Genomic DNA, 24325 nt, shown 5'->3' on the forward strand with positions numbered 1-24325 from the left:
GTCTTGAATTTAAAGCAGATGCTCTGAGCCTTAGGAAAAAAACAACAAAAAACAAAAGCAATGAGACATCAAGAATGCAATCAGACCGAATTGATTGATTTCCTCAGTTGGTAGACAGTCAGGACAGCAGTTTTCAAGAGGAGAGGCAAAAAGAAACTGCTCTAAAGAGCTTTTCTCTCTACACTAGGAATGGGTGATATTTTACCGTTCACGATAAACCGTCAAAAAAATTCCCCACGGTAAGAATTTGTCATATAGCGGTAAAAACGATACATTCCTGTTGATGATGTTTTTGTGTAAAGGAAGGAAGGAAGGAAGGAAATGAGCCAGAAGAAGAAAGAAAGAAAGAAAGAAAGAAAGAAAGAAAGAAAGAAAGAAAGAAAGAAAGAAAGAAAGAAAGAAAGAAGAAAGAAATGAGCCAGAAAGAAAGAAAGAAAGAAAGAAAGAAAGAAAGAAAGAAAGAAAGAAAGAAAGAAAGAAAGAAAGAAAGAAAGAAAGAAAGAAAGAAAGAAAGAAAGAAATGAGCCGGAAAGAAAGAAAGAAATGAGCCTAAAAAGAAAGAAAGAAAGAAATGAGCCTAGAAAGAAAGAAAGAAATGAGCTTAGAAAGAAAGAAAGAAAGAAAGAAAGAAAGAAAGAAAGAAAGAAAGAAAGAAAGAAAGAAAGAAAGAAAGAAAGAAAGAAAGAAAGAAAGAAAGAAAGAAAGAAAGAAAGAAAGAAAGAAAGAAAGAAAGAAATGAGCCTAGAAAGAAAGAAAGAAATGAGCTTAGAAAGAAAGAAAGAAAGAAAAGAAAGAAAGAAAGAAAGAAAGAAAGAAAGAAAGAAAGAAAGAAAGAAAGAAAGAAAGAAAGAAAGAAAGAAAGAAAGAAAGAAAGAAATGAGCCTAGAAAGAAAGAAAGAAAGAAAGAAAGAAAGAAATGAGCCAGAAAGAAAGAAAGAAAGAAAGAAAGAAAGAAAGAAAGAAAGAAAGAAAGAAAGAAAGAAATGAGCTTAGAAAGAAAGAAAGAAAGAAAGAAAGAAAGAAAGAAAGAAAGAAAGAAAGAAAGAAAGAAAGAAATGAGCCAGAAAGAAGAAGAAAGAAAGAAAGAAAGAAAGAAAGAAAGAAAGAAAGAAAGAAAGAAAGAAAGAAAGAAAGAAAGAAAGAAAGAAAGAAGAAGAAAGAAAGAAAGAAAGAAATGAGCTTAGAAAGAAAGAAAGAAAGAAAGAAAGAAAGAAAGAAAGAAAGAAAGAAAGAAAGAAAGAAAGAAAGAAAGAAAGAAAGAAAGAAAGAAAGAAAGAAAGAAAGAAAGAAAGAAAGAAAGAAAGAAAGAAAGAAAGAAAGAAAGAAAGAAAGAAAGAAAGATAAATTCCCGTTGATGACGTTTTTGTATTGGTATTTTTTTATCGTTATCGGGATAAATGCCAGAAATTATCATGATGAATTATTTTGTCTATACCGCCCATCCCTACTCTACACACACACACACACATTTTTTTTAATTTTTTTTATTTCGATCATGTGCTCAATATGGTAAACTCATTCATAACATGTCGTGTAATCATTTGGATCGAAAAGGAATAGGCTGAAGCTCTGAGCTTATAAATGCCTACCCTTTAACCTTCACATTATTATTATTTACACTTTCTACAACAAATGCTTTCTAGCATTTCCCCCCAAAAAAGAAGCAAACACAAAACACAAAAAAATATATGTAACAACAAAGAACCAGTAAGAAGAGAAAAAAGGAAAAATACATAATAAATAGTCCCGATTAAAACAAGGACAAAAAGATCAGTAAATATTACCTGCATAATTCCATAATTCTTCCCTTGCATCTTATCCTTTAATCTTGTTGGTATTTACCAATCATGGTCTGTTTTAAACTATTTTTAAACTGTATGATGTTTTTACTTTGTTTAAGATTATCTGGCAAGCTATTCCACAACTTAACCCCTGTAACTGAAATACACATACTTTTAAGTGTTGTTTGAGATTATAACTCATATTGCCCATCTCTATCCTTAAACAGTTTTTGAATGTTGCAGGGGAGTGAATTATTCTTTGCTTTGTATATTATCTGTGCCGTTTTAAATTCAACTAAGTCAGTCAATTTTAGTGCGTTTAATTTCCATAACAAAACATTTGTGTGATGATAAAATCCTACATTATTTACGATTCTTATTGCTTTTTTTTTGCATTAGATAAACGGGTTGAAGATTGGTTTTAAAAGTATTTCCCCAAATCTCCACAAAGTACGTCAGATACGGTAAAATTAATGAATTATAAAGTATGTATAATGTTTTTAGGTTTAATATGTGTCTAGTTTTTCCTAGAATGCCGATACTTTTAGCCAACTTTGATCTAATATATTTCATGTGGGGCTTCCAGTTAAGATTGTGGTCTATTATTACTCCTAAAAAAGAAACATCATAGACTCTTTCAAGCTTTACATTATCAATAATCACTTCAACCAGTAGTATTTGAAGAGAAAAAGAGAAGTTTGGTGAGTTTTACACAACTGCCTTGAGATCAGCACCATGGACAACAACGCCGCCGGGCCACTGCCGTTTGTTTCCTGCAGGGGGCAACAGGAACGGGCCGGGAGAGTCTGCAGCAGGGGGTGCAGGCCAAAGAGCAGGATCCTCACAGGATGCTGACATACACGTTTGTGTTAATCCTGCTGGCTGGGCAGAAAAAAGGATAGACTTATGAGTAAACTGAGAAAAGAAAAAGCCCCAGTGGAGACGCAAGAGGGTATAGGAAGGAAATGCTACTGAAATGATAGATAATACAGCTTTTGGAACATTGTCCTGAGCTGAGCATGACTTAAAAACTGACAAATGCTGTCTTTGTGGACAGATACATTTAGTTTGTGTCTTCGCTTCCAGAAAAGAGACTTTTATAGCATTTAACAGACATGAGGTCATGTCAGATGGCTGTGAAGCCACCATGTGATACCACAATTCACATTTGGCACTAAAATGAAGTCAAAATCTCTCTCACTCTCTAAGTATATATATATATATATATATGTATATGTATATGTATATGTATGTATATGTATATATATATATATATATATATATATATATATATATATATATATATATATATATATACATATATAATATATGTATATATATATATATATATGTATGTATATATATATATATGTATGTATATATATATATATATATATATATATATATATATATATATATATATATATACATACATACATACATACATACATACATACATACATACATACATACAGGACTGTCTCAGAAAATTAGAATACTGTGATAAAGTTCTTTATTTTCTGTAATGCAATTAAAAAAATAAAAATGTCATACATTCTGGATTCATTACAAATCAACTGAAATATTGCAAGCCTTTTATTATTTTAATATTGCTGATCATGGTTTACAGTTTAAGATTAAGATTCCCAGAATATTCTAATTTTTTGAGATAGGATATTTGAGTTTTCTTAAACTGTAAGCCATGATCAGCAATGTTAAAATAATAAAAGGCTTGCAATATTTCATTTGATTTGTAATGAATCCAGAATGTATGACATTTTTTGCATTACAGAAAATAAAGGACTTTATCACAATATTCTAATTTTCTGAGACAGTCCTGTGTATATAAATATATATATATATATATATATATATATATATATATATATATATATACATATATATATATATATATATATAACAAATCACATTCAACGACTGATGAGGTAGTGACATACAAAGGCTTTTGACACGAGTTGAAATGTGCCACATTTCCTTTATTCAGTTTGAAGTTCCTTTAAAATGTCTCCATGCATCCATCCAAATTGGAATCAAAACGATTACACACATTGAAGATGTATTTCGTGCTTCTTCTTCACTCACAGTCCTGCAGGCAAAGTCAAGATCTGAGAAATCTTCTGGCTGCCTCAGAATCCGCGTCATGTTTCAGCCAGGAGAGTGTGGAGGCCGTTTCAAGTCGCGTTTTATAGCTGAAATCATCTCCTCTCAGTATTACTTTCTTGAATTGCATGTTATTTTCTTCCAAAATTGGCAGATATTAGGTGGAATATTCAATGCAGAACAATTTCCTGCTTCAATAAACGGGATAGTTACATGTCTAGATGTTGCTTTTAACACCGGCTTCTGTGATGATGGCACTGAAGACTTCCCTCAAACATATACTTTTCTGTGCAGAGAAGATACACTTTCTGCACTTCTTTTGACTACAGGGTTTTGATTTTGTCTTTTTCTCCCAACAAATGTGCATTTCTTAATATTTTAAGAAATAGCATTGCACGCCACAAGCTGTGATATTTCTACTAGGTGGCCCCCGCTGCTTTAGGCGTCACTTTTCAAATCCCTAAATCGGTAGCTTAGAGAAGCATGTGGTTGTACAGTGCCACCACAAGGTCTGACGAGACAGAATTTAGCAGCACTGGAAATGTCACAGGATGACAATGATTAAAGGAAAAAAGGGCAAGAGGAAGGGGGAGGGTAGCAAATTCGACACAGCGTCTGTCCATCACGGTGCTAACAATGACAAGGACATGCAGAGACATTAAGCCTTTGGGATTAATCTTCAACTTGTGATAAATTAACCAGCAAAAAAGCCACACAAGCAGGGAGAGAACGTGCACACAGGACATAAAAATCCCTTGCAGACCTAAAGCTTCTTTCTGCAAGACAGCAGACAATAGTATACCCCTGATTTGTCACTTAAGCCAGTGTCTCCCAACCTGGGGTCCGGCCAGAGATTTCTGGGGGGCGTGAAACTTTGTCTGCTTTGAGGATATGCAGTTATAAAAATTATATTTGCACATGCACACGTTAAATAAAGAAAAAAATCACAATAACACACCTACTGTAATGGAATACAGTAATCCAAGTTTGTATAAACCCACTTAGAAATATATTTTGGTCATTATAAAATACTTAGTTAATACTTAATACTAAGTTATTTATCAGGATAAAAACTTAAAAACGTATAATTATTATTCAACCTTTAATCATACTACTACTCCAACAGTTTGTTAAAGGAAAAATGCTAAAAGATTTAGCTCTCATATTAAAAGAGACATTTTTTCAGAAATATTTTTATGTCCTTGCAATTATTTTTTGTGCGTATTTTATACATTGGTGACACAAAAGGAAGGTGAGAAAAATGCTAGTACGTACGGGCATGGGCGCAATTTCCACTGGGGACAGGGGGGACATGTCCCCCCCACTTTTCAAAATCATGTTTTTGTCCCCCCCACTTTTTACAGTTTAAAAACTAACGGTAGGCTCAGCCTGTAATTGCGAATCATCAAGACACACTTTGCGAAGGTACTGACGGCCCTTTGTTTATAAGGAAAGGAAGGAATGAACATGATCTATTTTCATATTTCATAGGAGAAATATGTGGAGACAGGCGCAAGTGAAGAAGTGCAGGCAGGAACCCAACCATGTTAGCCCAAAAGTGATTGTAGAACAGCATCTCAGCAACAAAACCTTAAGATTTCAAGGGAAGTGGTACTGTGAATTTCCTTGGCTCCATTATAAACAAGGAGGAGTCAATGGAATCCTATGTTTTTTCTGTGCCCAAGCTTTTGAAAATGAAAAATCAAGCCTGGCCAAGAATGCAGATCCAGCATTTTCCCAAAACAGGCAAAAAAAAAGTTAAAAAGTGTCTAAAAAAGTAAATGCATATTCAAATTGTTTGATTGTTCGCATTCACACACACACATAGTCTTACAAAGCCACACTGCACATCCACGCTACAGCTACACGCACAAATTTGCCGTTCCTACTTGTGTCCCCCCCAGTGGTGGACAGTAACGGAGTAAATTTACTTGAGTACTGTACTTAAGTAGCTACATATCCAGAGGATTTGTACTTTACTTGAGTATTAGATTTCTTTGGTACTTATTACTCTTACTTGAATACATTTCCAAGACAAATATTTTTACTTTTACTCGAGTAAATTTCTAGGAAGGCTGAAAAGTACTCGTTACTTTCAGGTCTGCTCTTTTTTCTTCTTCCCTAAAATCCTATTGGACACAAGCTGTTTTTGTCAAAGGAGGAGACCTATCACAGTGCACGCTCTCCACTGGGATGTACGTAAAGCGGAAATACGTCAAGCCTCCTCAAAACGATACCGCCAAAGTAGCCTGCGTTTGTCAAGACAGAGGCGCAACAACGGCTACGCCTGCGTCAGGAGAAGAAAGACAATCCGCTGAGTCGTCTGAGTCTGATAATGAGCCGGACTCGGAGCAGGGACTTTCACAAAATCCTTGGCCGTATCTTAACTCAATGTTTGAGTTCGACCGAGTAAAAAATGAGGGCACAGACAAACCACAGACATTTACAACTTAAATTAATTTAGAAAAAATATAGTAATTTACTGATGTGGAAAATAAGAAATTTACTCTTACTCTTACTTAAAGTAAATTTAAAATGTAAAGGTACCTTTCTACTCTTACTCGAGTAATATTCTGACTGAGCTACTTTTACTTGTAACGGAGTAAATTTTGACCAGTAGTATTTGTACTCTTACTCAAGTACTGGGGTCGAGTACTCTGTCCACCTCTGGTCCCCCCCCACCTCTGAAACTAAAGTTTCGCCCTTACGTACGGGTCGGGGGGCCCGGCTGGTCTTAGACACATGTAGGGGGGGCTCCAAGGAAAAAAGGTTGGGAACCACTGATTTAAGCGACTCTAAATTAACAAAACCAACAGCAGCGGAGGAACGAGCGATCATCACGTACACCTCACTGAGAAACTTCAGCAATGCTTAAATGTGATCCTGTTGGTGAAAAATGAAACTTGAAGTGAAGTGAAGTTCGACCGAGTTGGAATTACCCATTTTTATTGTGGGCAGCTGAGATACATGGGTGTAAATATCAACAAAGGAAGTTAATGGTTGACATCTGTACATTACATTCTAACAAAGAAGTGATGGTCTCGCAGTCAAATCAATGCACGCTTGTCGACTGTGACAGGCTCCGAGTACGTTTATATTACTCATTCATCTGTGTAAAGACAGTTAAAAAATGTAAAGCAACTCATGACTAAAAGTTTAATTGGTTAACACTTTAAATCACACCTCTATGTCTACTTAATTTTTAATACAGCCATACAATACAAGTATACAAGGTTATTTTGTGGTTAGAGAAAAAGACAACTGAAGGAGGTGTGGAAATTCACACGTACAGTTGTTTTTGAACTTCTCATATACATGAACCGGGTCAAACAAGGCTGAGCAACTTTTCATATCATAGGTATGATTTCATCAAGTGGAGAAGGAGAAATAATAATAATTAAATCACAATTTACTAAACACAGCCTGAGGAAAGTGTACAATATGCACACTTAGAGAAGGGCGGGAGGGGCAAAGCAACAAAATAAAAATACTAATAAAACGGCTGCGTCTCTGATCACTGGTACAAATAAGTCTCTGATGTTAGTCCATGGGTTCCATCTCCTGGCTGCCGAGTGCCAGTGGAGGACCGGGAACCGCGTTCGCCGGGCCAGCTTCTCATCCCAGACAACAGCAGCAAAAAACAAAAAAGGGGGCTCAGGAAAACCAGTTAAATCTCAGTGTTTTAAGTCTTTTAATCTGTCAGATTGTTTTTATAGAAATCAATAAGTCTCAAGCTTTTCATTCCGTCTTCAAAAGAGGTTTCACGTCTGCTGCTAGAAGGCTCCGTTTCTGTAGTTGTTGTTTTTTTTTTTCCTTCCCCCCTTTCCCCCGTCTTTGAAGATTGACGCTGATGGATGGGTTCTCTCATTGGTTGTTTTTGGCTTTGGCGTGTGTGAGGATGTGAGATTTTAGGTTGGTTGACTGAGCGAATTTCTTATTGCAGCCGTCGAACGGGCAGACGTAGGGCCGGTCTCCAGTGTGGATCCGCACGTGCGTGCGCAGGTTGAAGTCCAGAGAAAACCTTTTACCGCAGCCTTCGAAGGTACACTGAGAGGAGAGAGAGGACGGTGGTGAAACACGGCATCCATTCAACTCGGACACATTTACATTTTTCTTTTTTTTAAAGTCAAATGTCAATAGCTGATAGGGGTGTAACGATACACTAATCTCACGATACGGTACGATACACGATATTGAGGTCACGATAACAATACGATATTATAGCAGTATTTTTTTAACAACCTTGAATGAGGAACATATGACTGGAAAAACTGTCTTTTATTTGAAAGACACAAAATACAAAACAATACTGTACGTTTGCCCTATTGTTACAGTTTGTAATGCTTTATAACTGTTTAAGTTTTAAAGAGAAAGCCAGGCCAACCATTTTCCACAAACTGAACTAAAAGTAAATGTCAGGTTTGCATTATGATCTTCAGTTTCATACAAGTACAAATATTTTGCCACAAACTGAAAAGTTTCTCTCATCTATGATTTGACTTTTTCTTTTCCAGAAATTTAACAACTAAAATTAAATAAAAGTAAATAAATACATACAATTTTACATCATAAAAAAGATTGATTCATGCTCACCTTATAAGTGTAAGAGGAGATTTATTTTTTTTAAGAAGGTTATTTTGGTCATTCAGGGTTCATTATTTTATAAATATATTCTTCATATTCTGTAAATCAGGGACTATAATTACACTAGTCAGTTTATCTGTAGTGATTAGTCTGTTTTAGATTGGGCGGAGTGATACAGCACTAGGTGCTGTTGTTGATGTTCTAAAATCCTACACTGTTGAGGGACATTAAAGTACACTTGAACTCAGAAGAAGTTGTCCCCGTGTTTATCTACTCACGACCAGAAAAAGGTTTAATTTAATAAGGTAAGGCTTAACTCTACACCAGCCTTACATAAGTAAAGGTTCAGACCTCAAAACGGTACTAGTTTCTTCTGAGCGGAGTAAGATTTTGGTCCATGGCTGCGGTTGGATGCGCGTTACTAGTCAACACAATAGATTAATATTAACAATCCAATATTGCGATACACTTTGTCACCTCCACGACACGTATTATGACGTTTTTGTATCGTGAAATTGCGTGGCACAATATATTGTTACACCCCTAATAGCGGAACAGAATGAAATCTGGAGAAATAGTGAATAAAAGTTGGGGTCAAGAAGTTAGTCCAGATGCCAACCTGGAAAGGTTTTTCCCCCGTGTGAACGAGTTGGTGACGCTTGAGCTTGGAGCTCTCGACGAAGGCCTTCCCGCACTCTGCGCAGACGTGTACACGGGGTCCGTGGGTGTGAAGATGCTTCCTCATGGCCGAGTTATCCCTGAACATCTTTGTGCAGCCCTGCGGACCAGAGGAAAGCACAGCATCTCGTTGACAAATAACGTACGGGTCTTTGATGAAAGGCTGTCAATGCATCTCCATGTATACAAATGTCAGTGTCAAGTGCTCTCAGCTCTTTTGTAGAGCTTTTTATGAAACAGGCACTGAGGAGGAAAAAAAAACAAAAGGAGGAAAGTGGAGCTCCCTCTCCTCCACCCTGAAGTGGTGATGCACTAACAGCATCACACTCCAAGAGCAGGCTGCCCGCAAAATGAACAAAGCCTTTTATTTTTGTTGCATTAGCTGGTTCTGATAAGGCAGCTACTTCTTATACACAAAAATCAATATACTCAAGTGCTATATTTTCCTTTAAGTAACCCTTACTGAAAAGAAGGAGCGGGTGAGGAGCTATGAATTTAATGGAGCCTAAACATTACTCACTTTATGAGGGCAGGCTATTGTTCTCGGAGCATCATCCTCTTTGACCTTCCTTGGCTTCATTCTGGTTTGGGGGAAAGAAAAAGGAAAATTCAACAAATAAAATCCCCCTATAAAATAAGAATCCACAGTTTATTAATAGTCTACTTTTGAGGGTAAATTACATTCACTTAAGCTATTACAAACACATTGTTTCACACACAAATAAAGTAAATTAACTTGCATATGCCTCTTAAATAGTTGATATACATCGGTTCACGACATAAAATACCAGATAAAATTAAAAGTCAACAAACAGGGTCTACATCAGGGGTATTCAACTAGATTCGGCCGGGGGCCACATCTGCAAAAGGACTGTATGGAGAGGGCCGCACAATTTGAAAATGTGGGGGTTTTCAAAATGTATTTTGCACTCAAAGACGAAGACTTATGTAAATATAATACATTTGTATTATACATTTGAATATATCTAGTTTACGTATTAATTATGTATTAATTGTCTCCAGATTTAGTAATTGTGAATGTTAAATATAATATTCAGATAAAGATATATTATTTTAAATGCAAGTTCATTTTGAAACCATGCATTGTGCAAACTTAATGAAGTGGATATTGACCTACTTTTAATAAAACACGCCATAATGACAAAGCACCACTTTCCACCAAGATTTCCTTATTTGAATATTATATTAATTAAGCATTGAGCACAACCATTTCAGTCCATAGTAGCCAGTTATAAAAATATTATACATTTTTTTTTTATTTATTTATTTATTTTTTTCAACAAACACCCCCTTTTTTGAAATATGACCAGGGGCCACATAAAAGCTCCTGGCGGGCCGCATGTGGCCTGCGGGCCGCCGATTGAATATCCCTGGTCTACATGGTTGCTGCTTGAGTTTCTGGGCTATAATCCAGACGTCAGTGGCTGATCTATTGCATTTTTCCAGAGCAGATGTTTTCCCCCAGTTCCCAGGACAACTGACTGAAGCTCCAGACAGAGAGAGGAGCAACTCCGGGACAGATGAGGATTACAAGATGTAGCAGTCCCACTCATTGGCACAGCATTGTCTCTTTTGTCAACTGAGCAGCTCTACACGCCCCCATCTGGCCAGAAGTGGTATTGCTGCATAGAGTGGCTTTAAGTCTACTAAAGCCTGTGGGATATAAGGTTCCTAATGATGTTAAAGTTCTGTATTTCTCTGATTTTACAGATGATGTGATTAAGAAGGAAGACTGGTATCTGTGCAAAATATTGCTAATGGCCTGTAAAAAGACAATCACCAAGAACTGGTATAAACCTGAGACCCCAGGTCTTAATCAATGGATGGACAGAGTTATAGAAATATATGCTATGGAGAAGATGACTTTCTGTTTGAGGTCCAAAGGAGCGATCTTCCACAGGAAATGGGTGAAATGGTCTGCATTTATTGGAGGAATAGAGGACGCTATCAGTTTAACAGGTCATTTGAGCTGATTGGACATTGTCATGACATAACATCATCTACATAGGAGCCCCCATGTTTCTGTCTGTTTTTTTTTTTTGTTTGTTGTATAAGCTGAAAATACTAAATAAAAAGTAAAAAAAAAAAAGAAGTCTACTAAGGCCTGGAATATACTTGCAGTTTGTCCGAGTGTTTGCATCTGTTTGTGTACACAACCAGCTGCATTGAGAGCGTTTCTTGGTTCAGTACTATGTGGCCTGTACGTGTGATACCAGCAGCCTCCACTTTGGGCCAGAAAGTAAACTCAGGTTTAGAGAAAATAACCATAAAATATACAACAAGGAAACTGTTGAAAGGGGAAGTTATATTTTTTTTTGTCATTGACATGTATTGAGGAAATAAAAAAAAACGAAGTTCAAACTAGAAAATGTATTACATTGTGAGAACAGCATGATTATCAATTGTTTTCTTTAGCCAAGGGGAGAATATTGGTGGTGAACATATTTACTTCAAAACGTTATTTTAAAATGAACAGACAGGGCCTGCTGGGTGGTACAGTGGTTAAAGCAGGGGTGTCAAATGTGCGGCCCGTGGGCCGCATGTAGCCCGAGAGATTTTCATGCGGCCCGCGAGAAGTTTCCAACGCAAAAAAACGAAATGTTAATTTACTAAAAAGGAAGGCATAAATAATTGCCATGAATCGCAGCATATCCGATAATATATTTCTTCTACAAATCCATCGTTATTCCACAAATAGAGCAGTTTTCAACATTTCTTTAGTTTTTTCTAGAATGCATTTGCCGATTTTATTTCTTTGTAGACGGTCGTTTATTTTTATTAACTGACTACTATTCTATATTTTCGCAGGAAAAATATCACGGCTAAAAAAGATGATGGAAGATATTTATTCGGAGAATTTCAGTTTTGAATACGAGGATAGTGACAAAGTAAAACAGTTAAAAGAGAAGTGCTGACTTTTTCGGCACACTGGTGTAAATATCTGTGCCAATTTAAAAAAATAAATACACTTAATTGTACTGGAAAAATCTCTAAATCACAAAGAAACACTCTCGGATGTAATAAGAAAGATTTTGCTTTTAATTAAATTTCCTATAAAAAAGCGAAATATAGAAAAAACATACTCGTTTCTGTTTATCTTTGTAAAATGATATTAAAAGTATGTTATATCATTTGAAAAAAAATGAGAAATTTCAAGAAAAGATCCTGAAGATATATATTTTACATAATTAGAGTGTAAAAAAAGTGCATATTTCCTTTAAAATTAACTAAACTGATATTGGATTAGATAACAATAGTAAAAAAAAAAAAAAAGAATTAGAAAAAAAAATTTTCGCACCGTTTTTGTTATTTTGAGCGTGCGGCCTGCGAGAAAAAAATAGTTCAAATCCGGCCCTCCAAGCAAAATGAGTTTGACACCCCTGGGTTAAAGCAAGCGGACCATGTACTGAGGCTACAGTTCTCCTGCAGCGGTCGCAGGTTTGAGTCCGGGCCTGTGGCTCTTTGCTGCACGTCGTCCCCATTCTCTGTCCCTCTACCCCCTTTCTGTCTACACTTTCAATAAAGGCCACTAGAGCCACAACATTTGTAAAAACAAATAAAAAAAAGAAGAAGAGAGTTGATGAGTTACTGCTTTGACTGCCAGTGAAAATAAATGTTTCTTGGAAGAAATGTACTGATGAGTATAGTTTGGTCAACAAGAGATTGATTAGAAATCCTAAACATTTTTTGATGATTCTGAAAGATGCCACAAAGAGAACAGTGTAAATTAAATTATTCAAACACTACAACAAATGTATGAAGAGAAACACCAGCAGTGATCTCACTCTGACTAAATGTATATGCTTTCAGTGAGAGTCTCACAACTGGTTTCCATGTCTGGGTTGAACTGGTTTAACTGGTTTTGTTGCTGTTGTGGCTGAGAAAACATTGGTGTACCAGAGAAAGTTGTTAGGACATCAAATCAACTCTGTCTGGATCATTGTCTCTCTGGTTTTACCCATGTGGAAAACGGACAACATGAAATACCGAATCCATATTTAAAAGCCTTCTGCAAGGTTTAACTGTATAGACGTTGGATATGCAGTAAAATGTGACGAATCTTTGCATCAGATTAAACAACCTGACCGCCGCTGCACCAACGCAGCAGGCTGCAGACCGCTCACTGCCTGTGAACTAGCGCCAACAGCAGTCGACCGTACATTGCACGTCACGCAAGCGGTAGGGATGGGCGATATTTTACCGTTCACGATAAACCGTCAAAAAAATTCCCCACGGTAAGAATTTGTCATCTCGAGGTAAAAACGATAAATTCCCGTTGATGATGTTTTTGTGTAAAGCTGATTTATGGTTCTGCATTAAATCGACGCACAACGTACGTGTGAGGGAGGAAGGAAGGAAGGAAGGAAGGAAGGAAGGAAGGAAGGAAGGAAGGAAGGAAGGAAGGAAGCCAGAAAGAAAGAAAGAAAGAAAGAAAGAAATGAGCCAGAAAGAAAGAAAGAAAGAAAGATATGAGCCAGAAAGAAAGAAAGAAAGATATGAGCCAGAAAGAAAGCAAGAAAGATATGAGCCAGAAAGAAAGAAAGAAATGAGCAAGAAAGAAATGAGCCAGAAAGAAAGAAAGAAAGAAAGAAAGAAAGAAAGAAAGAAAGAAAGAAAGAAAGAAAGAAAGAAAGAAAGAAAGAAAGAAAGAAAGACAGAAAGACAGAAAGAAAGAATTGGTATTTTTTTATCGTCATTTTTATCGTTATCAGGATAAATGCCAGAAATTATCGTGATACATTTTTAGTCCATACCGCCCATCCCTAGCAAGCGTTGCATATTTTTTTAGGTCATAGACGACCGATGTACCACACCAACATATGTGTCATTAACTGCAATTATATTCCAGCCCCAATAGCCCACCCCACAAAGAAACAAGTTTATAAGTAAATTAAACCATTCCATCAAGTTCTATTGTTTAGCTAATGGGGTTAGAAATCTGTATACACAGGCACACTTTGTTTTTGTATAAATCCGACAAAATTTAATAAAATACACATTTTATGGGAATTTAATTCCTAATACCCTCAGCTATACATAACACAATCTGGTGTATGACTTATTATAAAATTGAAGATGTAAAACTATTGTTTTTGAAAGTTAATGAGATTCTTTTTAATACATACATTAATTTCATAGTGAAGAAATAAATTCTACAGAAATATTGCTGGTATTAATGGTGCGTATGTGTGGGACAACTAAAGTAGGACGATTGCAAGAGCAAAAATAACTTAAAAGTTTGACTTTGAAGCTTGTATTTTTTTGAAGCAGATACAGATATTGAATCAGTCACGTTTCTATAACTGAATGAGTAACAAATTGATTAAAAGAATAAATTATGTAAAATAAACACTCAAATGTGTATTTTAGATGTCTCACCAATTAGTCTAAAAGATGCAAAAAACGCCACAGAGTAGAAGTGGCTATGTCATGGGAATATCTTTTAAAGTTTCAAAGTGTAAGAAGCTCTGAAGATCCCAAATAATTGACACAAAATGCAGCTAAATTTCAGATTTACCAAATGAACACTGTTAGAAATATAATGTATTCCTATGTTAGTGATCAAACCATTGTGCTAACTAAAAACAATGCTATGGACTTCTTTTATATGCATTTTTTTTAAAATTGTATTATGTTATCTATATGCAAGGTATTAGGAATGGGCGATATTTTACCGTTCACGATAAACCGTCAAAAAAATTCCTCACGGTAAGAATTTGTCATCTCGCGGTAAAAATGATAAATTCCCGTTGATGACGTTTTTGTGTAAAACTGATTTTTGGAAGGAAGGAAGGAAGGAAGGGACAAAAGAGGAAGGGAAGAAGGAAGGAAGGAAGGAAGGAAGGAAGGAAGGAAGGAAGGAAGGAAGGAAGGAAGGAAGGAAGGAAGGAAGGAAGGAAGGAAGGAAGGAAGGAAGGAAGGAAGGAAGGAAGGAAGGGACAAAAGAGGGAAGGGGAAAAAGAAGGAAGGAAGGAAGGAAGGAAGGGAGGAAGGAAGGAAGGAAGGAAGGAAGGAAGGAAGGAAGGGACAAAAGAGGAAGGGAAGAAGGAAGGAAGGGGAAAAAGAAGGAAGGAAGGAAGGAAGGAAGGAAGGAAGGAAGGAAGGAAGGAAGGAAGGAAGGAAGGAAGGAAGGAAGGAAGGAAGAAAACAAGGAAAGAAGGAAGGAAGGGACAAAAGAGGAAGGGAAGAAAGAAGGAAGGAAGGAAAGAAAGGGGAGAAGGAAGGGAGAAAACACAGAAAGGAGGAAGGATGGGAGAAAGAAAGAAAAAGAAAGAAAGAAAGAAAGAAAGAAAGAAAGAAAGAAAGAAAGAAAGAAAGAAAGAAAGAAAGAAAGAAAGAAAGAAAGAAAGAAAGAAAGAAAGAAAGAAAGAAAGAAAAAAGGATAAATTCCCATTGATGACGTTTTTGTGTAACAAACATGGCGGATCTGAGAGCGAGATAGATTTATAGTTACAAAGGTGGAGTTGAATTGGTATTTTTTTTTTATCGTCATTTTTATCGTTATCGGGATAAATGCCAGAAATTATCGTGATACATTTATTAGTCCATACCGCCCATCCCTACAAGGTATATATATTATCACAAATACACAATATTAAAAAAAACTAATAACATAACATCTTTTGTTTTATTAATTACAGAGCACCCATGGCGTATTTCACTGACAGTTTAACCCAAATTCACCACAAACAAGCCCTGAAAACCCAAAAGGTTTTGACCTTTTTAAGATCATAGCAGCAGAATCTCTCATGAGCAGCAGCAGCAGCAGCGCTCTGCATATTCACCAGAACCACGTTGCCATTGCAAACACGTTTCTTTCCTGTTGGGAACAACTGGCCACAGACTCCCACACAACACTCACCTTGCAAACTCAGCCAGCTGTTTGGGGTCTGAGAGGTCGATCCCCGGGATGCCACCAGGGGGCAGCTTCTTCCCCGTCATGTACTCCGAGTAATCTGGAGGGGAGTTCTCCCCGACGATTTGCTCTTCCACCACCGACTCATGGTCAATGTCTTTATTGTCATCTAGAAACAAATTACAGAGACTGAACGGATAACATACTGGTTGTGCCCTGGCTACAAGCCTCAGGAGGCTGAAAACATCTGCTGCATCAGGTTATATTAAGAGTTACTACACGGATCTAAATCCAAAGTAAATATTCAGCAATCATTTACCATACCCATATATTTACTTCTTCAAATTTCAGCATTTTTTTTCTGTATAATTTACCACAACCGCAATACACAAAAGTATAAATATAGATTATCTGAAACAATGCTCACTTACTGCAGTACCTAATTAGACATATGGCAGAAATTGCGATTTATGGTGACAGTTTAGAGCCTTTGTTTTGAAATTTCTCATCTTATTCTGATGTGCTAAATAACTCATCAATTATTTAACTGACAAATTAAAGAGTTAATGCACAATGAATAATATTTCCACGTTAAAAGTAAATATAAAATTAGCTGAATTTGATCATAATACTGCAGCAAAATCCCAATTTGACACTGATGCAAGGGTAATATTAATGCATCAGAATATTTAAAAACATTTTTGATTTTAAAGTAGATTTAAATATACTTCTAGTAAAAGAATAATTAAAAAAAAGAGTATATCAGCAAAGTCCTTACTTTAATGTGGAATACACAAAAAAGAGGGGTAATTAGAAAAAAATTGTAGAAACATCAGCTCAATTACCATTTATAAAATAATAAAAGTATTTACTATCAATATTAAAAACTGAAGTCACAATAAGCCTTCATGTTAACATTACTCTCAATCCACCAGCAGAGAGCACTAAAAATAGACCCACAACAAACACATGAACACGTCTACTTCTGTCATACAACCAGTTTTAAGAGCTGTTTTACGAAGGTGTGGGGTAAAATTGATCAAATACGAGCTGACTTACTTGAATTATTTAGAATAACAATGATGAAGGGTGCGTGACTCTGCGGTCTCGCTGCAAACCTGCCGGTTTAAGGCGTTTAACTACTACTGTCATTTACAGCAGTGGTCCTCAAGCCCCCCATGTCCTGCATGTTGTACATGTTTCCCTGCACCAACACACCTGACTTTAATTAATGGTCCTCATCAGCTTGTCACCAAGGTCTGCACAACTCTGCTGATGACACAGGTCAAATAAAAGTGCCATAAAAACCGTTTCTGCCCAACTGCAGCTGGCCTCGTCAACAAGGCCCCGGACCCCCCTCTACGCAGACTGTCCCCCCACCCCACTCTACTGTACGTTACATTAAGGCAAAGACCCCACTTCTGACCTTATGCGTCACATTAACGCACATCCTACGTCACCTTTGTACAGACTCCGGCACTGTAAAACCAACATGTTGTAGGGCTGGGCGATATATCGAGATTTTAATATATTTTTAATATATATCGATATATTTTCAGACGCGATATGGTACGAGACAATATCGTTTATATCGATTTTAAAAAAAAAATAATTATTTTTATTTTTAACTTTTTGTTTTAATGATTTTGATATAGCTCATTTTGTGACAAATTGACTTGAATGTTTTATTTGAGATTTGCACAAATGTTTTGTTTTTTGCACAACTGTCAACCTCAGTGGAAAAGTCTGCCTGTTACTGTCTACATTGTATTAATTGCACAGTGTATTTTTATTTAATTGTTATGCAGGAAAGGGATATTTGTTTTATTTTATTCAAGAAGCATTTTTATTCTATATATGCAGGCAGTTTATTTTTTATTTAATTTGTTTTATACATTTTGATATTGTGCAGACCTCTGTTAATAAATGTACCTGTGTGACATTTGGCACGAGGCTTTGTGTTAAAACTGACTGTTTTTTTAAGGGTTTGCCTCAGAAAAAAATGAAGCTAACAGAGATGCTATGCTATAATGCTTTGGGGGAAACCCCAATTATGGCACAGAAAAAATATCGATATATATCGAGTATCGCCATTTAGCTAGAAAATATCAAGATATGACTTTTGGTCCATATCGCCCAGCCCTAACATGTTGTACATTTTTTCTTTTAATATTACTCGTTCTTTTGTATTGCACCAAATCACCACAACAAATTCCTTGTGTGTTAAACTACTTGGCAATAAACTTCTTCCTGAATCTGATTCTGGGGTACTTGTATAGGCTGATTTATGGTTCCGCGTTACACCAACGCAGACCCTACGGCGTAGGCTTATCACGGTGCGCTATGGCAGGGTAGTACCTAAAACACGTAGGACAGGGTGGGGGGGGGGCTCGATAAAACACTTTAGCAGATTATCCAATGCGCTGAGAGAAATGTGTGGAGCATTTAGGGTTAAGGGCCTCGCTCAGGGGCCCGAGGTGGCTCGTCTTGGTTGCCATTCCGGTGTCGTGCCAAAAAGTGATTGCCTTCCAGAATCTGATTTCTCCCCTCAAAATGAGCCTTTTTACCTGCCAAAAATTGATTGAAGGCCAAATACAGTTAATGAAAGGTTGTTGTACCTAAATATGATTTGATCTCATACTTGAGCTTTATAATATACAGGACTGTCTCAGAAAATTAGAATATTGTGATAAAGTTCTTTATTTTCTGTAATGCAATAAAAAAAAAAAAGTCATACATGCTGGATGCATTACAAATCAACTGAAATATTGCCAGCCTTTTATTATTTTAATAGGGCGGATTATGGTTTACAGTTTAAGATTAAGATTCCCAGAATATTCTAATTTTTTGAGATAGGATATTTGAGTTTTCTTAAGCTGTAAGCCATGATCAGCAATATTAAAATAATAAAAGGTTTGCAATAATTCAGTTGATTTGTAATGAATCCAGAATGTATGACATTTTTGTTTTTGTAATTGCATTACAGAAAATCACAATATTCTAATTTCCTGAGACAGTCCTGTAAACACTAAAGCTCACAGGATTGCTTTTAACTCTTTTAAAGGACCATTTACAACCGAAAATAGGCATTTTCACCTGCCAAAAATTGATTGAAGGCCAAATACAGTTAATGAAAATGTTGTTTCTGCCTAAATATGACTTGATCTCATTCTTGAGCTTCATACTGGACCACATTACACCGGTCATGAAATCACTACACTGGCTTCCAGTGAGTCAAAGGATAGAGTTTAAAATCTTACTGCTGGTCTACAAAGACCTGAATGGTCTTGGACCAAAATACATGGTTGATCGGTTAGTTCCTATGAAGCTCCCAGACCCCTGAGGTTCATCTGGATCTGGTTTGTTGTGTGTCCCAAGAACCAGAACCAAGCAAGGTGAGGCAGCGTTCAGTTATTCTGCTCCTCACCGGTGGAACAAACTTCCTGTAGACCTGAGGTCTGCTCCAACTGTCAGCTCCTTTAAATCAGGGTTAAAAACATTACTGTTTACTCAAGCGTACTCTTAAATTAAATACTTACCTGCTGTACTCTACTGCCTTTATTTTTAACAGCTTGTGCTTTTTATTATTTTACTTCTTTTCTTATCATCTTTTTCTTAAATGTTTCAATCTTATTTGTTATTTACTGTCTAATTATGTCTTGCCACTTTTAATGTCAAGCAATTACCTTGTGTTGAATTGTGCTAAATAAATAAATTTGCCTTGTAGGGCTGGGCAATATATTGAGATTTTAATATATATCGATATATTTTCAAACGGGATATGGTACGAGACAATATTGTTTATATTGATTATTAAAAAAAATAAAATAAAAAAATTATGATTTTGATATAGCTTATTTTGTGACAAATTGACTTGAATGTTTTATTTGAGATTTGCACAAATGTTTTGTTTTTTGCACAACTGTCAACCTCAGTGGAAAAGTCTGCCTGTTACTGTCTACATTGTATTAATTGCACAGTGTATTTTAATTTAATTGTTATGCAGGAAAGGGATATTTGTTTTATTTTATTCAAGAAGCATTTTTATTCTATATATGCAGGCAGTTTATTTTTATTTCATTTGTTTTATACATTTTGATATTGTGCAGACTTCTGTTAATAAAGGAACCTGTGTGACATTTGGCACGAGGCTTTGTATTAAAACTGACTGTTTTTTTAAGGGTTTGCCTCAGAAAAAAATTAAGCTAACAGAGATGCTATGCTATAATGCTTTGGGGGGAACCCCCAATTATGGCACAGAAAAATTATCGATATATATCGAGTATCGCCATTCAGCTAGAAAATATCGAGATATGACTTTTGGTCCATATCGCCCAGCCCTATTACCATGCCTTCATAATCTGACATCCTGACGTTTTAGCTGTCGCTCAACGGGCTGCTGAGCGCGCTCCCGCGGACAGAAACCAGATTCTGGCATGCATCACTTTTTGGCACGACACCGGGGCTCGAACCCGCGATCCTCCAGACTGAAGCCCAGGTCTGTAGCCACTAGACTACAACATCACAACAACGGTGAATAAACACCCCCCGAGTCCAAATTCCAGCCCCACCATACTAAATCAAGGTTTCCCTAAACCCCTATAGTTCCCCGGGGGGTTCTTGGTGCACCAGGGCCGGGGCCTGCGGCGGCAGCGGCGGCTCCAGCAGCAGCTGCTGCCCCGCCGGCCGCCGCCATCTTTCCGGGCCGCCGCCATGCTTACTGGTCCCGGGGAACATGGCGGCGCCCACGACACCCAAAACATGGCCTCCTTTCAAAACAAAAACACTTTCCCATCACAAAACCCGCTCCATAAACGGGCTTTTCGCACGACTTTCCCCTTGCCGGGCCCGTGCAGGAACCCGCCTGCTGCAGCAGGACAACGCCCTGCCGGCGGGGCCTATTAGCTGCTATAGCTGCGTTCCTTTTACCTCGTAAATCGGAACTCGGAACTGGGAATGGCGTCACAGCCGAATTACTGTATCAGCGTTCCAGTTACAAAGTCGGAAAACAAATGGCAACGTACACGAAAGCTTTTCTAGCACTTGCTTTGCAACATCTGGAAAAATATGCGGTCTTACTGCAACTTTCAAACACGGTGGATGAAGAGGAAACAGAAAAAAGCACAGCTCTTGGAATGTGAACTCGGGGGTGGTGAAGCTTCTCCCACTTTCCCAGTAGGAAATCCCACTTCGAGCGGCGTTCCAGTTGAAAATTCCGACTGGGAACTGGGAAATTCCGACTTCCGAGGACAAATGGAACGCGGCAAAAAGCTCGGTTCCTGCTCACGGTACTCACCCGATGCCCACATAGTGACGGAGAACTCCCCCTCCAGAGTCTTGATCTGCACCTGCTTCTGCTCCCATTTCCTCCCGCCGGGCTCGGCCCCGCTCAGGTAGCTCTTCTTCCCGGACCTCTTCCCCCCACCCCCGGCCCCGGCCCGCTTGTTTCCCCGGGACGCGGAGCTCTTCCCGGCCACAGTCACCAGCGTCTGCTCGATGTACTCGTCCTCGGCCCCCGGGGCCGGCACCGGGATGAGGATCTGGTCCTCGAACCCCCCATGGTGGTGGTGGTGGTGCAGGTCGTGGTCGTCGTCCCCGCCGACCACCTCCTCCCGGGTCTGGACCAGGATCACCTCCTGGTGCTGCTGCAGCTCCTGCACCAGCGGCTGCAGCGCGATCATGGGCTCGTCCTCCTCGTCCTCCTCCTGGTCCTCCTCCTCGTCAGTGTCGTCCCCGCCGACCACGGTGGTCTCGATGGTCTCGATGCTCTCCACGGGGATGGTCTCCACCTCTATCTCGTGCAGCTCCACGATCTCGGCCGGCATCTCCGAGCCGTCCGTGGAGATGTACAGCGTGTCTCCGGATGCCATGTTGAAGTCCGCCAGCTTGCCTGTCTCATTCAAACGCCCGTGTTGTGGTGCCCCGGTTTACAGCCCCGTAAAAACAGGCTCACACGCCCCCTAAGGTGGTGCTGGTGGTGGTGTTTGTCGGTCCCGGATCAACACTCTCCCCGATAGATCCGACCCGCGACACGGATCCTGGCCGCTATGCTCTGTCATACACAAGCATCGCGAGACTTGTGGGAGCTCAGCGAGAACAGAGAACAGAGCTGGGGTGACTCCGAGGGCCCGAGGGGTCCCGGGAACCCAAACATCATATATGTTTACAAACGGAATGTAAACACACACACAGCTATATATATACATACATACATATACACATATATATATATATATATATATATATATATATATATATATATATATATATATATATATATATATATATATATATATATATATATATATATATGTATATATATTTGTGTGTATATATGTCTGTGTATATATATAAAAATGTGTGTGTGTGTGTATATGTATATATATATGTATGTGTGTGTGTGTGTATATATATATATATATATATATATATATATATATATACATATATATACACACACAGACATATGTGTATATATGTATGTATGCATGTGTGTATATATATATATATATATATATATATATATATATATATATATATTAGTATATAGTATACATATATACAGAAGTCATGATACTGCAATAAGAAATCCTGTAGAGCATTGCTCACAGTATACAATACAAATATCTTTTTTCTTTTTTATAACCCCTCAAAACACAAATATATATACATATATAAAATAGTAAAATATTACAATAATATATTATAAAGGTAAAAAAACAACAAAAAACTGCAATAGACAATATTACCCCAAAAGGAATAAAATAAAATTGAAAAACTAGAAAAAAGAAAAAAAGCGCTCCTCCCTCCCCTACACCCCCACATAGAATCCTCCACTTGACCCCCACCTCATCTAATTTTGTAGCACCTAATACTAGCTGGGGATGGATCTTGTGGCTTGTAGCTCAACAGGAAGGCAAATTCAAGGACCAAGAAAACAATTCAGCTAGCATGAGAGAATGGTACTAGAAAACAAGTACTTGATGGGTTCAATCAGGAGGAAGCTGCACTAATTCGTTGAATTGGTTTATAAAGGACTGCCATATGTCATAGAATTTCTTCCTTGAACCTCTCACAGTATATTTTATTTTCTCCATTTTCAAAAAGAACATAGCAGTATTACACGTCTGGCTAATAGAGAAGCAATGATTTGTTTTTGTCTAAAGTTAAGAGCTAACTCAACAGAAGGGGTTCCAAAAATTGCTGTAAGTGGACATGGTTGCAAAACAAAGTCTAGAACTGAGGACAAAGTAGAAAAAAAACTGCCCCCGTATGTTTGGAGTGCGGGACACCTAGATTAATAAAGTATTTTAAATATATATTGATTGTTGTCAATGATCTTCATCTTATGAAATGTCCTCGTTCATGCAATCAGCTTCAGAACAACTCTCAGAACAGATCAAGAAGTAAAGTCTGTCCTTTCTTATAAACATACTCATCTACCATCTCCACATCTTCTCCCATGATAGAAAAATCTCCTAAAATCCACAATCATCTTTTTTGTCTTAGTTTACATTCAAGTTCAGATGGTTGTTCCCACACTATGCTACACAACGGTCCACCAGTTCTCTGTACTCAGTCTCTTGTCCATCACTGACACACCACACCACTGTAGTCATCTGAGTATTTCTGCAGGTGACGAAACTCCGACTGGGTGAAGAATACAAATAGGGAGAGTACAGTCCCCTGCGGTGCTCCTGTGCTGCTGACCACCTTATCAGACACACAACCATTCAGTCTTATGAGCTGTGGTCTATTTGTCAGATAGTCAGCATCCACCTGTGCCTTCTTGAGTGTCTTATGTAGCCATGTAGGCTAGGTGGTGTTAAATGCACTGGAGAAAACATGATCCCCTTTCCTGCCTGTTCATCCAGATGACCAGAGGTGTCAAGTAACAAAGTACAAATTTAAGTAGAAATTTTGGTTATCTATACTTCACTGGAGTAATTATTTTTCAGACGACTTTTTACTTTTACTCCTTACATTTTCATGCAATTATCTGTACTTTTTACTCCTTACATTTTAAGAACAGCCTCGTTACTTTATTTCATTTTGGCCTTTAAAAAAAAAAACTATCCAGTTAAATTGCTCCATCCGGATAGAGTGAATTTGGTTGTGGTTGTTTCAGATGTTCTTGTCCAGTTTTGTTCTTACATCCGTTGCCCTCAGATTCCTGCAACTAAACTTGGATGTACATTCCAATAAAGGTTAGGATAAATGATAACATGCCTCTGAAGTTTGACTTTTTGCACCATTACAATACTTATAGGCAACTAGTCATCAT

The 24325-nt window shown here is 37.6% G+C and overlaps 2 protein-coding genes across 3 annotated transcripts in view; one reads left to right on the plus strand and one right to left on the minus strand.

Moving 5' to 3' along the window:
* lrfn5b (leucine rich repeat and fibronectin type III domain containing 5b) overlaps positions 1-11534 on the plus strand; it is a 91972-nt gene extending 80438 nt beyond the window's left edge. Inside the window, 1 exon segment of the mRNA XM_061707354.1 lies at positions 10632-11534. Coding sequence (XP_061563338.1) covers positions 10632-10725 — 94 coding nt within the window. The 3' untranslated portion in view covers positions 10726-11534.
* yy1b (YY1 transcription factor b) lies at positions 6817-22106 on the minus strand. 2 transcript variants are annotated; one of them, XM_061707356.1, is made up of 5 exons: positions 21338-22106; positions 16048-16198; positions 9685-9745; positions 9106-9264; positions 6817-7949 (listed from the first exon to the last, which is right to left on the minus strand). In XM_061707356.1, exons 1-5 carry the CDS (start codon positions 21909-21911, stop codon positions 7767-7769), a joined length of 1128 nt encoding a protein of 375 aa, XP_061563340.1. In that variant the 5' UTR covers positions 21912-22106; the 3' UTR covers positions 6817-7766. The 2 variants fall into 2 exon arrangements, with proteins under 2 accessions (XP_061563340.1, XP_061563339.1); XM_061707355.1 differs by having other exon boundaries at positions 16048-16210.
* Positions 22107-24325: the final 2219 nt, after the last annotated feature.

This window comes from Cololabis saira, chromosome 18 (genome assembly GCF_033807715.1).
Source record: "Cololabis saira isolate AMF1-May2022 chromosome 18, fColSai1.1, whole genome shotgun sequence".
NCBI classification, from domain to species: domain Eukaryota; kingdom Metazoa; phylum Chordata; class Actinopteri; order Beloniformes; family Belonidae; genus Cololabis; species Cololabis saira.